This window comes from Paramacrobiotus metropolitanus, unplaced genomic scaffold (assembly GCF_019649055.1).
Source record: "Paramacrobiotus metropolitanus isolate TYO unplaced genomic scaffold, Prichtersi_v1.0 Parri_scaffold0000003, whole genome shotgun sequence".
NCBI lineage: Eukaryota > Metazoa > Tardigrada > Eutardigrada > Parachela > Macrobiotidae > Paramacrobiotus > Paramacrobiotus metropolitanus.
The window spans coordinates 547,621-562,610 of record NW_026570223.1 but is presented as its reverse complement, the minus strand read 5'-3'; the positions used below and the strand labels follow the sequence as shown (position 1 = coordinate 562,610).

The window sequence follows — 14,990 nt, the reverse complement described above, 5'->3', positions numbered from 1 at the left end:
TTTTCTGCATCTATTGATTGTATGGTAAACGTAATTGAGTGAGTATTCGTAATATGGGTAACAAAAAACAGTGTAGGCTTTCGACCGTTGTATACCATCACCTAAACGTTCAAGGGCTGTCCTATGCCAAAGTTGATCTGCTTCATCAGTTACTTTCAAATCACGATAATCACTCGAAAATTTTATGCCTTTCGGAAACTCATTTATCTGTGACCGATCCCGATCAGCTCTACTCGCTCCCTGATTATCAGGTATTTCGTAAAGACCGTACGAAAGCATCGGGCAAATCACGCGGTGGTGGTCTCCTAATATATGTTCCTGCCCATATCCCATGCCAGGAAATTCGGAGAACGGAAACATGTGGCCGTTGTGAAAGTTTGTGGGTTCTTCTTCAGATCGGACAACGTAAAATACTACTGGGACTTCTGTACAGAGCACCTGACGCAAACGCGATTGATACTGAGTTTCTGTTTAACCATACGGATGAAATGCTTTTGAAGTATCCTGGTATTGATCACATTGTCTGCGGTGATATCAACATAGACGTTTCATCACCCTGTTCCCCTTTTTTTCGACATTATTCTGACTTACTGAACAACCATGCGCTGGAGGATAAAGTCTCGGGATTTACTAGGATAGCTTGTCGCACACGAAAACGCGATGGTATGTTAATGCACAGTGCGAAAAAGATCGATGTGTTGCTGTGTTCACCAGCAGAAAGTTACTCCTGTCTACCAGCCGATGACGTGTGCTTTTCGGATCACCGCCTATGCAGAACTGTAGCGTCCTACAAGTCAGTTTCCCCGCTACACAAAACGATTACGTTTCGATTATGGAAACATACCACCCTTGAAGCATTTAACGAGCGAGTTGAAACTGTGTGTGAAAAGTACGATGTGTACGATGAGTCTGTTCCAATCGACAACGTTGTCACCAATTTTGTCCAAGAACTGAACCAGATCGTAGACGAAAGCTTCCCACTGCGATCCCGGAGAGTGCGTCAGAACGATCCCCCCTGGATGAGTCTGTCACTGAAAAGTTTAATTAAAGAAAAGAACAAGTGCTACCGCCGCAGGTGTCAGCTCCGTGGGACAGATGAATACTTGCAGTGCAACGCGGAATTCCACAGCTTGAAAAAGCAAGTGTATTGTATGATACTGGACGAGAAAAGAAAGTTTTTCAAACAAAATCAGGATAAAGCGGAAGTTGTTTGGCGCGAGCTGGGCAGGCTACTTCGGAAAGGGAAGCAGAACGATGAACTAACCTTGGATCCGAACGTCCTTAACGCACATTTTGCAGCTCAGGGTCTGCACGGCAACGAGCACACCGCGCCAGCCGCCCCCTCAGGAGGTGGCAGTACTAACCCATTGCTTTGCAGGTTCGAAGACGTTACCGTGGATACTGTATCATTCCTGATACAGCAAATGGCCAAGAGGAGAAAAAGCGCAGGACCGTGCGGAATGCCCGTGAAAATCCTCGGTGGACTAAACAAGCACATTGCAAAACCGCTGACGGGAATGATCAACGCGTCACTCAAGGCGGGAGTGTATCCGACCATCTTCAAAAGCGCTGATATCATTGCGATTCCGAAGCAGCATAATGCGCAGCAACCGGACGATTTTCGACCCATTTCGCTTCTCTGCAACATCTCAAAAATCTTTGAGAAAGTTGTACAGAGCCAGCTCGTTGCCACCCTAAAAGCCAACAACATCCTTTCTGACAAACAGTCCGGATTCAGAGAGGGCCATTCATGCGAAACATTGCTGCTGAAGATGTCCGAAAAATGGCGAAAAGCGATGGATGAGGGACAGGTAACTGCCGTATGCTTTCTGGACCTGAAGAAAGCATTGGACTCTGTTTCCCATGCCAAATTACTTGAAAAACTACAGGCCATTGGAGTTGGAGGAAACGCGTTGCTATGGTTTCACGACTACCTGACGTCTCGTAAGCAGCGAGTGAAAGTAACAGCGCATGTGTCGGACTGGCTCCCAGTGCGGTCGGGAGTGCCACAAGGCACAAGGATGGGGCCTGTGTTGTTTATTGTGTACGTAAACGATATGCCAAATGGAAACGACGCAGAATTGTTCGCCGACGATACGGTACTGTATGGCATCGGCCGTACGAAAGAAGAAGCTGCAGCAAAGTTAACCGTACAGATTGGAAATGTGACAACTTGGCTTGCAGATAACACCCTCTGCATAAACGAAAAGAAGTGCAAACTCATGTACATCTGTTCCGAATCGAAGAACAGCCAACCTTCTCCAGCGGTGATGATCAATGGCCACCAGATGGATGAAGAGAAGTGCGTAAAATATCTGGGGATCTACATAGACCGCAATCTGAAGTGGGGAACGCATATAGATCACGTGCTGCGAAAAGTTAACTACGGCATCGCAATGATTAACTGCGGGAAAGACGGCCTGGATCTGCCCCAGCGTAGGAGCCTTTACCATGCTTGTGTGCAGCCACACTTCGACTACGGGTCGGATACGTGGTCACCGGCATCTTTGGCTTTGCGCGGCAAACTGGCTAAAGCACAGCGGAAAGCACTGCGGGCGATTTTTGATTACAAGGAGCGGGTAACACCCGAGCTGTACCAAAAATTGCGCATCCTGCCTGTGTACGACCGTTGGAAGCAGTCCGAAGCAGTATGGTTGTACAAGATCTACAACCACGAAGCGTACCGTCCGCCGCAGTACATGGTTGACATGATTGACTTCACGGATATCACTCCGCGGTATAATCTTCGGAAGCCAAAGAGAATCGAAGCTTCAGCGAAGAAGAAGATCGGAGAAGGCACGTTGGCCTATCGTTTAAGGGATATTTTCGAGCGCATACAAAAAGTTAACATGCAGATACTCAGTGTTGATGGTGTTGGTTTTTTCAAATTTGCTCTCCGAATGATTGATCTGTCGTAATCTTATGTTGTTTACTTTTGTACCGACCAGACGTTGAAGTCCCGTTAATCGGGTTGTCTGCTCTTGATGTAATAATAATAATAATAATAATAATAAAAAATAATCAAGTTTTCGTAATCGTTATTGAGATTAGCTAAATACTGTCCTGCACAGAATGTATACAAGTATACACAAAACAAGGCACTGAATGACTGCTTGAACGTAATTTATACCACTCCTCTCTGAAAACGGCACACCGAAAACTACCCTAGAGTAGCTGGCATTATGGCATCTATCCGTGAGAAAAAACCTTCAGTAAGCTAACTGATTAGTTACACTCAATCTTCAACTCCCTGCAGGGAGATGTAACTCCGTGGAGCTGATTGGCACCGCCTTGCGCCGTGATTGGTCGCTGTGCTCTTCGGAATTGCAACTACGGTCTACGGCTTAGACCAGCTAAATAGCTGGTAAAGCTTCGCCGTGGACGTACCCCGACCAAACTAACCTGAATTTTGAATTCAATTTTCAACTTTGATGCCATAGACAGGCAAAAATTTATTTTCATGCATTTCCGTAAACAAAAGCACATCTTAACTATTCAAAAAATTTAAACTTTCTAAAAATAAATTTTTGCTTCTTTCATTTTATCGCGCACATTTGTACGCTGTCGTAAGAATACTAAGTACTTACTGTCGTAAGTACAGTCTCTGAAGTTATAAAATAAAATTTTGTCAGTACAATGAAAGTTTTTTTGATTCTCCGTTACCTACCCCGTAAAAGGGACAACTCCGGACGCAAAACACTGGAAATCACTCTCAATCTTCGTTTTTAACTTGAACTGGGAGACGTCTTCTTATTCGCTGCTTGAAACACTCCCCCTCTCCACGGGGTTGCCAGCCCGTGCAGGAGTTGAAGATTGAGTGTAACTAATACTAATGGTCGAAGATCGGATTTTGCAACCCGGCAATATTTCTAATAACTGTAACGGATCTTGTTTTGTTCCAAAAAATTCAAAATATCGATCCATCAGCACAATCCTACGCCCAGTCCCAGGCCTCAAATTTTCTGGTATTTAGGGTGATGCCGCACCACACACGCACTGATTCCGGCTTGTGTCGCAGTATCCCCGACAAAATCCACAGTCCACTGTAACCATGCATCATTAGAACCAATAAATATAAGACAGCAACCAATTTTTACAGTAGGTTTTAGTTTCTATTAGAACTACTTCTATGGTTATCGTTTTGTTGTTGTTCAGAAAAAACTACGCCTACAAGTACGTACAATAGCTATATATAACAGTACTATCGGTTACAGGTGGTTTTGCAGAATACTTACGGCACCCAGAAACTAGCTGCGGGAGATTTGGTGTTCTCCCTGGATTTCGACGCAGCTCGCTGGGACACACACACCGGCCACGTGATATGTCACAGACCTGCCGGCCTTCCGGACACATTCCAAAACCGCAGTCGACTAACCATAAGTAAAAAACGGCATGAACAACACCTTATACGACACAGAAATAGTAATTAATTTTTTAAGCATAATCAGCTGATCAAGCCTACACGTACTGCATCCTGAAGTGCCCCAGGGAAAGGTCAATGAAACAGCTCTTTCTGCTAGCGCGATGACGAATATGCAGATTATTGGTGCCAACATTATGTTACGAAACAGAATGTCTTACGACGCACAGAGTGCTGGTTACTGGTGTCTACAGCTGTACAGACTGCGTATTAACGGAGCAAAGTACAATTCAATTAGGTAGCACGCTTCAATGCACGAACTAGTTTTACTATGTAACTCGCAGATTATTTTATACTCGTACAACTTCTGGTTGAATTCATTTAGTTCCGGCAAGCGTCCGGTTTATTGCATTCTTACTATTGAAAATATGTAGCAGGAACTCGCGAGATGTTTACGAAGTATTTGTGCGTAATCCCGAACCTTCCACCGTGAAGCAGTTGTGTGTTTTGCCGTATACCAGTTGTAAACAGCGCTATTTCCGGTTAGATGTGATTACGTTTAGCTGACTACGCTTTAATTTTATGTTCACAGTTTGATCTGCTACGAAAACAGTGAGACGGGCAAACCTATACCGGTGTTGCGCAAGTAGAAACCGGAAACTGTGGAACTGTGGAACACGTTGAAGTGGGTACATATTAGTTTTACCTTTTGAGCGGGCATGTGTCTCTTGTGCAACACATTAAAGAGGACTTTTCTAAGTGATTTAAATTAATTTACTGGGTTGCCCAGCTTTTTTAAATTGAAATATTCTCCAGCGCTTCAGTTTCTTCAATGATCATGACTTTGAGAGTACGCTCAAATAAATTGGGGGATCACCCACCTATTACAATTTTCGAACTATGTAAACGAATTTTAAAAAGAAAGATCATTTTTTTATTTTTATTTGCACAAATTTGGCTCCTAAATGCACGGACCAATAATAGATTTCGATTCGTTAAAAAAGTTATTAAAAACACCGTATGTAGCGCGCCATATGGGGCGCCCGGTGACCGGTCCAGCTTCAAAAATAAATCGATGCATACAAAAAACCATGTCCTGTGCGATTACTATAAGTATTTACAAATACAGTACATTCTGTTTTTAATTTTAAAAAGCCGCAAATTCCACATCATCTCCATTTTGGCGCCTGTTCGTGACATACCGATGGAATCTACCATGAACTACGTCAGAATCGTCGACGTGCGAACTTGATGAATGTCACCAATCAGCAAACATCTCTTCTGATTACTGCAAGCGCAATTTAATATGAACACTGTTTTGCTCCATTGTGCCGAATCACCGACAAACCAGTATTCGTACTGTCGTACATATTCGAAATTCCTACTGACGGCCCCGACTAAAGAGTTTCATCCCAGCTGTTCCAGGTGGTGAGGCACCACATACACATTGGTCCCGGCTTGTGTCGCAGTACCCAGACAAAACGCACAATCGTCTATAATCAATCAACATTAATGCTGTATTTAATAAATGTAAAGAAAAAGCCGCTTCTTTTCCAGTATTTGTTTCTATAATAATACCTTATTATTGCTTAATCAGAATTCACTGCAAAGTATGCCGTATGAAATGGGGTACACTATCAAATTCGGTAGCCGTGCAGGCGACTTACTGCATCCAGAAACGCGCGGATGTCCGAGTATTGTGTCTGCATTCGAGCGCCGCTCGCTCGGACACACGCATTTGCCACTTAAAGAATCACAGACTTTCATGCGTGCCCCTTCTGGACACATGGATCTGAAACCACAGTCATCCGAATCTAATTAAACACCTTGCATGAGCGACGTTGTACTCTGTACACGCCACAAACGGTTTCATACAAATAACCAGTTGTCAATTTGTCATGCCGACTTACTGCTGCATGTCAAAGTGTCCAGCGGAAAGGTCAGTGGAACAGTCTCTCCTGCCAGCGCAGCGACAGATAAGCAAATAATTAGTGTCCACATTGCTGTGCAAAAGCTGCAGATCTCACGTGCTGACTGCTAATCTCTGCTGAGTGGTTTAAATCTAAGTGGATGTGCAGATTTCATACCTTAAATTTAATGCAGCTATGTATCAATACACGAAATACATTCATTACAAAAACTGCAAATTACTATATGCACCTTCAGGGTGATTTCATTCAGTCCCGACAAGCGGTAGTATTTCATTACTTTTTGATATGTGAATAATGTGAAGCAGAAACTCGCGCGATATTTACTTAGTAATACCGCACCTTCTACCATGCAATAGATGTATGTTTTGCCGTATACCGTTTCCAAATACTGCAGTTTTTCGGTTAGATGCGGTGCTTATGAGTTACGAGCGACTGTGCGTTTAGATTACCTTTAATTGTTACGAGAACGGCAAGATGACCGGCTATATTAGTGGTTGCAGTTGCACTATAAACTGAAAAACGTGCATTTTTAGTGAGAGTACACGTTGAACTTGCTTATACTCTTGTAACGTACCTGCGTACTTTTATAATAATAACAGCAATTTCTGCTTGGTTAATTGGAATGGCTAGCTTGCCCAATATTTACTTATAAAGTCAAAACGTTCTCCAATACTCGTGGTGGTCAAACGTTCATTCGCGTGAAGCAATGTTGTGTGACGATTGATATTATTTAATAATCGCATACGCTGTGGCATCCTTAATGAAACTTTATTCGGCAACCGCCAATCGGCATGTAAAATTTACATAAGTTTTTCCCACAGTAATTTTCGAATTTGAATTAGAGGCAGGAGTGCGGGGAAAAGTATTACTTCTTAATTGTCACACCTGTTCATTGGATATTGACGGTACTACTCACTACAAATACATAATTAACTGCACAACTGCTGTTATATTCGTGAAATGAGCCACCAAAATTGGATGATAGATCGCGCGGCTTGTTTATAGCATTAAAGCAAACAAATTACAAAGGTCAAAAACGTTTGAGATTGCAAAACAATGTCGTTTTAGTTGCCTTAGTGTACCACTGTACACTGCCCATGCAGAATGATATATACTATAAGATTGGTCGAATCACAACTGCGAATCAATTTTTGCGGGATCCCTTTGGACAGACACATCGATCCTGTTTTGTATCACACACCATGGCTCCATTGGCGCATGATCTCGATCCACAACCGACTACGAATCACAGAACTTTGTATCATAATTCATAGATATTTTTATATGTAACAAATTTGTGTTAATAATGTTGGCAAATAATGATTTAAGTGAAATACAGTAACTGCATGTTAACGTTCGGCTTACAGCATCCGCGAAATGCACTTCCACCCAGGTTGCCGACATTTGAAGGTTTCGAACGCGGGTCACTGGAAGGTAATTCGCTCCGACATACACAGCGATCTTTTTGATGATCACACACTGCCGGTCCGGATCCATCCGGACACATGCCCATTGCACAATCATCTGCAACGGTACGAATGGCTGAAGGCTACCATCTCGCACTCGTCTATTTATTTTTAACAATCATATTCTATTTGGTATTCTATTTGTAGTTAGAAGCTTCGGCTTTTATGAGGTACCTTTTTTAAATGTAATAACGATTAGCATGCAATCTTGATGTAATTATAGTAGCAGTGTGGACCTTGCCAATATGCCGGCTAGCCAGTATTTTCATACTTCCTAAATACAGACGAAAGACTTCTCTCAGTAAATTTGTTTGTCGTTTTACTCACTGCATCCGGATATGCGAATTGGCCACGGCTGACGGTCTGGTCTGGTTGGTTTATTTCGGCTCAGCTCGCTAGGGCAGACACATTTGTCCTCGCCGTGTCGCATACCTGAGGCCCATCAGGACACTGGCCCATTGCGCAATCGTCTGCAACAATAATACAGTAATAATCGCTCAAGGCTGCAGCCTCGCATTTCCTGTTTGTTTACACCAATTACAATCTACTGTACTTTTCATTCTTCCGGTAGCAGCTGGGAATCCCAATGCAGCAGTTCTACTACCGTATCTGTTCGTCATCGTCAGTTAGTAGTAAATAATTCTACCAGTTTGTAATACGTATGTCGGTTACGTGATTAAAGACCTGTATTTTAATTTGCACAAGGCACCCCTCAATAAATGAAATTAAACAGCTTAACGTCCAACTCACTGCATCCTGATATGCGAGGCCACTGCGAACTGGATATTCTGGTTGGTCTGTTTCCGGTCAGTTCGCTAGGGCAGACGCATCTGTCCTTCTTAGTGTCGCATACTTGAGGCCCATCTTGACATTGACCCATTGCGCAGTCCACTAAATTGGGGAACGAAGCAATGAAACGGTTGATTGATGGAAGCAGAAGAAATAATTATATAAAGCTTACCGCATCCGGAAACCCGAAATAACGAATCAAACGGTGATCCACAGCATTGAGTAAATGTTAGAACTGCACAAAAGCTGACTAACTTCCACATTATTAAGCAGTTTCTACAAATTTATACAGAGAGAATTTTCGGCGACAGTTGTTGAACAATTATACTGGCCTTGAAAAATAAATTAACTCTGCATGCAGAGAGAAGATCCAGACGCAAGTAAAAAATTAAAATTTAAATCGATATTTCTCAATTGTACGAGTTTATCTTATGAATCCTTGAGGCCATATCTGATAATTTTGACAAGTTGCTAGATATTTTTACAGCATTTCAGCTGTTACTTCCTTGCCGATCCTACCTATGCACAAGCTTGCCTGCAGCGAAGTACAGTCAGACAGGAAGCACAGCATAACCACTAATCAAGACCAAAATTAATGTTCTATTTCCGGAAGAAGTTACTGCACCTTTTTTTGTGTATTGTGAAATTGATTCACACCAGCCGCCACACAAGCGGTGCATATCCAATGATAAAGTTCCAAATTGCAGGACAAAGGTTACTTAACATGTTAGCAAAATTTTACCCGACATTGTACCGTCCACGTGATTTAATTCCTCGGTATCGCACGATTGCCATCACCGCATAACGTGCGGTTGAGGTTTATGATCTAAGGCCGAAACTAGCCTGTTTGATAAATATGCATAATTTGTTTCGAACACCATGATTTGTTATTCCTAAGGTATACTTTCGGACCGCGCAAAGTTTTTACACTGCAGTACTAACTACAGAGTAGGTTGCATTCTTTAAGCTTGTAAATCTGGGTATAAAACAAAACACTGATAAAAACATAGATCGGTTCGGTTTAGTGCCGCGAAAAGCTGTACGAGTACACAATCAGTTTACAACAAGAAAAAACGAGAAACGAGCCATGAATGATGAATGTATTATGTATAGCTCTTCTTAGTTCTTGTTTTAATAATTAGTGGACCACAGATTGATAATGTCACAAATTACTTATTACTGCACTGCATTCAGTGCAAACTTAGGTAAACCTGACACGCAGACTTAAGGACAACAGCCTGGCGCATTGTTTGCTATCTTCTTCAAAGCGTTTTTTCGTTGTGTACTATCGAATCCTAGCATCAAATCGCGAAAACTGGACACTTCATAAATTTTTTTTGTAAACGTGCATTTTACGACTCAGTAGGAAGTCCATCGCAAAACAGGACGGGGTATTTGGTGTAATGCAGTTCACTGGGGGCAAGCGCATCGATCCTTTGCGGTGTCACACGTGGCAAACTCTCCGGCTCGACACATGATCATCCCACAATCATCTACAACAGCCGCAAGATACTTATAAATCTACACTCTGTCAACTTTTCCGCGACTGTTCACCAAACTTGTGCATGGATTTTTATAATAATCTCTCGTCACTTACTGCATCCTGACTCGCGTGGTACTGGTGGTAACGTAACGACTTTGATATTTGTCTGTGCATGCAGCTCACTGGGACACACGCATCGATCCTTCCTGGTGTCGCACACCTGAGGGCCATCATCACACATTCCAAAAGCACAATCATCTGGCGACAAAGTGCAAGGTTGGTAAGTGGTCTATACTGAAGCTGCACTTGATAAACTTGCGCTTATTATGTGTAAGCACTGGTGTGAATCACATGCTCGCCTTAGCGATGTCATACTCAAGATATTTCCGAGCACTTACTGCATCCAGAAATGCGCGGTGGCTGGACGTCTACTACTATCGGACAAAAGCAGTGATTGCTGGTTGTGTCACATATCTGCGATCTTCCATCAGGACAAATCTTGGCGGCTGTGGAGTTTTGCGATGTCTTAGGCAATCCACTGGGACATACACATTTGTCGTTTTTCGTATCGCAGACCATCGCTCCTTCTGAGCACATAACCATGCCGCAGTCATCTGAAATTACAGGTCAGTTTAAAAATAAGGATAAAGCAGCCATCTAATGTGATCTTGACTGGTAACTACGTATTTCCGTCTGTTAACAGAAAACTGCATATGTGACAGGGTCGCTTCGTTGTCGATACCACAATGTTGGTCACTTTGCACACTTACTGCATCCCGAAAGACGAGTTGTTTGTTCATTTTTTGCTCCCGTTGATTTATGCAGCTCGCTCGGGCACACGCACCGGTCTTTCACGGTATCGCAGACCTGCGGCCCATCTGGGCACATTCCGAAAGCGCAGTCATCTGAACAAAAGATTTTATTTAGTATCCTGATTCTGTCATATTCTTTCACAACCATTTTCTGTATGCGAAGTTGCGAATTAAAGATGTCAAAGATTTTACAATTTAGGGTGGACCTCTGGACTTACTGCATCCCGAAATTCGAAACGGTGGTGGAGGAGCACAAATAACAGTTCCTCCTAGTGCAGCGATTATTAAAATTGCTATGGATGTCGACATTTTTTTAGGAAGACCGGTTTAGCGAACACCGTTTGCGAGTTATCAATGAAACGCTAGATTTTGTATTTACAAATGCATTTCACACGGTGGAGATGTGTGCGAAACAAAGATTTTTATCTGAAAATTGGCACTTGTTAGCCTTCAGGCTATTAAGTTCGATCTGTTCCGGCGACTGTGCTTTCCAATGCTTACCAAACCAGTATGTGACTATAATAACATATAGCAGGAAGAACATACCAAGAAGTAAATATACAATAACCTGTTTGACGTTTTTTCTTCTACAGATATACAGATATGAATAAGGGTGCGGCATGTAACCGCAGAAAGTGACATTGTCAAAACATTCAGAGTTTTATCGAAAAACCTGTCGTACGTATTTCAAACTACCGTACCGGATTCCAAGTTAAAAGAAACTGCAGACGTAGTTGTTCGAAAAGGTAATACAGATTCATAGAATAAACAAAGTTACGAGTTACAAAGCTACGAGTTACAAAGTTACGGAAGTTTTACGAGGTTTCCCCGTATAAAGTTGTTTACCGAAAATCGGTTACCGTACTTCAACTTACGCTGGTGACTATTTTGTAAGCAAACCGCACGTATGCTACTTTGCTTGTGAAAACAAAACAGTGCGGTAACACTGCTAATCCGTTTCGAAAATCTTCTTTTATAACATTAAGTTTGCAATTCCTGCTGTATTTTTATTTATTTTTATATCAGCAGCAGGAGTAAGCAAAACATGCTTACTTTAAATAATTTTCTAGTACTGAATTGTAAAATCGAAGTCGAAACACCTAGTTGCATGCTTCGATATCAAACTGTGCAAATTTAGAGAAGTCAAAGCGCACAGAAAGGTTGAAGATTTTTCTAGTTTTACGCCATGATAAAAACTTCAAAAAGAAATTAACCTTGGACAAACGTATTTAATCGTTCTTTGCAGTTTCGTTGGTATCTAAGCCGTGACTCTGAAGTCGGGTGGGTTTAATTGTACAGCAGTGAACAGACACTGGCGAGTATATTTCGCAAACTTTAATTTTGTGAATACTGTAATTACAAGTAGTTCCGCGCGTATTCGTAAATTTGCAGCTGTCCCAGTCGCATCCGTACCTGGATTGATTCGCTCATCAGAAAATGAGCCCCCACAAGAAAGATCCCGAAAAGGTAACTAATAGTTAGAAAAAACATAGGGAGCACGGTACGAAATGCGTTGAAACTATCAATGGATTTAATTGCCCAAAGAGATAATATTATGCTATTCTCCATAAACATCAGTCCATAATAAGGAAAAAACGATGAGCAGCCTTTCAGCCGCAGCCGACAACACCCATAACGCACCGCCTTCCGATCGCGGATCTCTGTTAGCCAATCGAAAAAAGTTATCCATGGATAGAAAATGTACCGGATGAACCGAATCCACGATAGCTCAAACGGGTAAGCCCAAGATAAATAAACCGGAATACGGGATATGCAGATTTTATCGCGAATGTGATTGTGAAGCATAATTTCATAATAGTTCCATGTAGGAAGACAATACGATCGCAGTCCGGCGACGATAATCGTGGCATCAACAGCAAAGATAAGAAATATGTACGGACCAAACATGCCAGCGAAAATTACAATGACGATGATCCGGGAAGATAATAATACTGCGCGCCCGAAGAAATGTAAAGATTTGATTTTTACCCGCTGGATTTTGGTTCCCCGGAGTTTCCAGGATGTTATTCGAACGGAACCAATACCATACGCAACTGATATGAATGAAAACAAGACGGACAACCCTTGAGCAAAATGCGAATTGTCGAAATCATTTCGTAACATCTGGTGATTTATGATGTAGATTTGTAAGGTCATCTGGGGCAAAGCTTCCATGAAGGATTCGATGAAGCAGAAGCGTTTCGTCAGATAAATGCTATTCTCCCAAAATATGTAATCTTTGCGTTCCTCTCTGGAAGTGGTCGGCTGTCTAATCGTGGTTGCGGTATGGCTGCCGCGGTAAAAGAGGTAAGCGCAAAACCTACAGAGAGAGGACTGTAACAACGATGATGACTGTTTGTACATCCTTACTATTAAATCACAATACTAGACCGATGTTACGATATTAAATCACACTATTTTGACTTCTGTAACAGCTAAGGCCGTTTAAAATTCCATTGCGATGCGAGTCTCTAGTATTTGTACCTGATTACAGGACCAAACTGAAGAAAATGTCCGATGAATATCCACGTTTCAACCTTCTTGAAGTAAGTGCAGAAGGAAGCTACCAAGGCATTCAGCAAAAAAATTACTGCCACAAGTTCAATTTTCATTAGTGTTTAGTACTACAGTATGTAAAAAGTCATAACACAAAAAATATATAGATATAAAGAAGATATAAAGTTTGTAGTTATTCAGTACATTTGCAGAAGATTCTTTTCGTGTCTTCGAGTTCCGTTTATGATATCGTATACAGTTTAACTACCGTTTAAAGGAATCTCACGCTTTTGTGCAAGCACCATCGGCGTTAGCGCGACTAACAGGCTACGAAACGCCACGACGCATTGTGGTACCAAAATAAACGTTAAGGTCAATCCACTCCACACATAGTGACCCTGAAGCAGGAAGTTGATAACAAGATACCTGTAAAACATTCCAAATATGTAATTTTGAATCAGTTTTTTTTACTTATGGACAGTTATGGTCAACACTTAGAGATAATGCTGTTACGTAAATATCTATATATTGTTGAGTTTTTGATATAACCACAATCCCAATTAAAGTGTAAATAGCGGAAGTGTGCAAATGAATAAAATATTTTAACTTACCAATTGCTTCCCACGTCACCCGCATACAGCGCCATTCGCACAAAGGCCAGTAACTTTTGCCAGATGACTTCGTTGTTGTCATGTACTGCGCGCCATCTCCCTATAATATCATATGCACTACACTGTGACTGTTTATTGAATTTTGTGATAATAGTTGCCTTGCAGAGCCTACTCAATATCTTTTGCGAGATGCTGATTGGTCCATGCTCTTCGGAATGTACAGGAAGGTAAAGGTCATCCAGAGGGATTTGTTTGTTGCCACTGTCAAGCGGTCGCGACGAAGTCCCGTTAATATTTTGAAGAGATTCAATTCGCTGTACACTTTGAGAGCCAGCAGGTAGGAAAGTTGATGTCAGTATTCGTTCGTTGTTAACTCGGCTGAACATTGGGAAGAACGTGATAAAAAGCAATTAGGGAAGCCCGGTTGGTTAGCACCGTTTGCGCAATGATAAATTAATAATTCTAAATGCATAGTACAGATGCATCAGGTCTGCATTTTTACAAACTTTTTGCGGATTACTGCCAGAGTGCCCGTACCGTTTATGAAGTATGTACTCTGTCAAGCGGATCAAGCCTTTAATGCTGTCACCCAAATTAATCGTCGTCCTCCTGTATTTGAGCTTCGTAAACCAAGGCTGTTGTGGTGTTGTGGCTACTTGTGACATGGTGCGGCCAGCAGTTGGTAAATAATAAATTCATTGTTGTGCTTTGTAAACATTTGCACATGTCTGTAAACAAACTGGAATGGTGCGTGCAACGAAACTGGTAACATACAGCAGTTTGGTAGTGCGACTCGGTACGTATACAAAAAACGTGCGATTCAAGCTGCCAGCTGCTTAACCACGGATTTCTAAGGAACTTCCTAGTTTTTCATTTTTGTTTACATTTGCTTGATAATTTGTAATCGATCGTTGCTTAATGAAGTATGGGCTTTTAATTCAAAGCAGTTTTAAAAATGTTGAAGTCATACATGAGAAGCGTGCATGCAATCAGGTCGTGCTAGTCTGATAATAGGTCAGCGCACGACCTCACAACGGTGGAG

General features: G+C 41.9%; 1 protein-coding gene and 4 long non-coding RNA genes across 6 annotated transcripts; 2 read left to right on the top strand and 3 right to left on the bottom strand.

The window, feature by feature from the left end:
- Positions 1 to 3,730: 3,730 nt before the first annotated feature.
- Positions 3,731 to 4,698, bottom strand: LOC129597265 (uncharacterized). Its single transcript, XR_008691548.1, has 3 exons — positions 4,469 to 4,698; positions 4,236 to 4,370; positions 3,731 to 4,043 (listed from the first exon to the last, which is right to left on the bottom strand). It is a non-coding gene; the product is annotated as an uncharacterized LOC129597265 (long non-coding RNA).
- A 2,379-nt stretch (positions 4,699 to 7,077) lies between these two features.
- Positions 7,078 to 9,172, bottom strand: LOC129597509 (uncharacterized). Of its 2 annotated transcripts, XR_008691585.1 has the most exons (6): positions 9,066 to 9,166; positions 8,719 to 8,822; positions 8,508 to 8,648; positions 8,085 to 8,227; positions 7,657 to 7,815; positions 7,078 to 7,530 (listed from the first exon to the last, which is right to left on the bottom strand). It is a non-coding gene; the product is annotated as an uncharacterized LOC129597509 (long non-coding RNA). The 2 variants fall into 2 exon arrangements; XR_008691582.1 differs by having other exon boundaries at positions 8,719 to 9,172.
- A 395-nt stretch (positions 9,173 to 9,567) lies between these two features.
- Positions 9,568 to 11,311, bottom strand: LOC129596908 (multiple epidermal growth factor-like domains protein 6). The gene is made up of 5 exons (XM_055494314.1): positions 11,060 to 11,311; positions 10,800 to 10,934; positions 10,428 to 10,643; positions 10,144 to 10,287; positions 9,568 to 10,039 (listed from the first exon to the last, which is right to left on the bottom strand). Exons 1-5 carry the CDS (start codon positions 11,148 to 11,150, stop codon positions 9,957 to 9,959), a joined length of 669 nt encoding a protein of 222 aa, XP_055350289.1. The 5' UTR covers positions 11,151 to 11,311; the 3' UTR covers positions 9,568 to 9,956.
- Positions 11,312 to 11,630: 319 nt separating this feature from the next.
- Positions 11,631 to 12,411, top strand: LOC129597993 (uncharacterized). Its single transcript, XR_008691637.1, has 3 exons — positions 11,631 to 11,731; positions 12,088 to 12,122; positions 12,234 to 12,411. It is a non-coding gene; the product is annotated as an uncharacterized LOC129597993 (long non-coding RNA).
- Positions 12,412 to 12,452: 41 nt separating this feature from the next.
- LOC129597987 (uncharacterized) lies at positions 12,453 to 14,578 on the top strand. The gene is made up of 4 exons (XR_008691632.1): positions 12,453 to 12,578; positions 12,671 to 13,148; positions 13,336 to 13,387; positions 14,114 to 14,578. It is a non-coding gene; the product is annotated as an uncharacterized LOC129597987 (long non-coding RNA).
- The last annotated feature ends 412 nt before the right edge of the window (positions 14,579 to 14,990 follow it).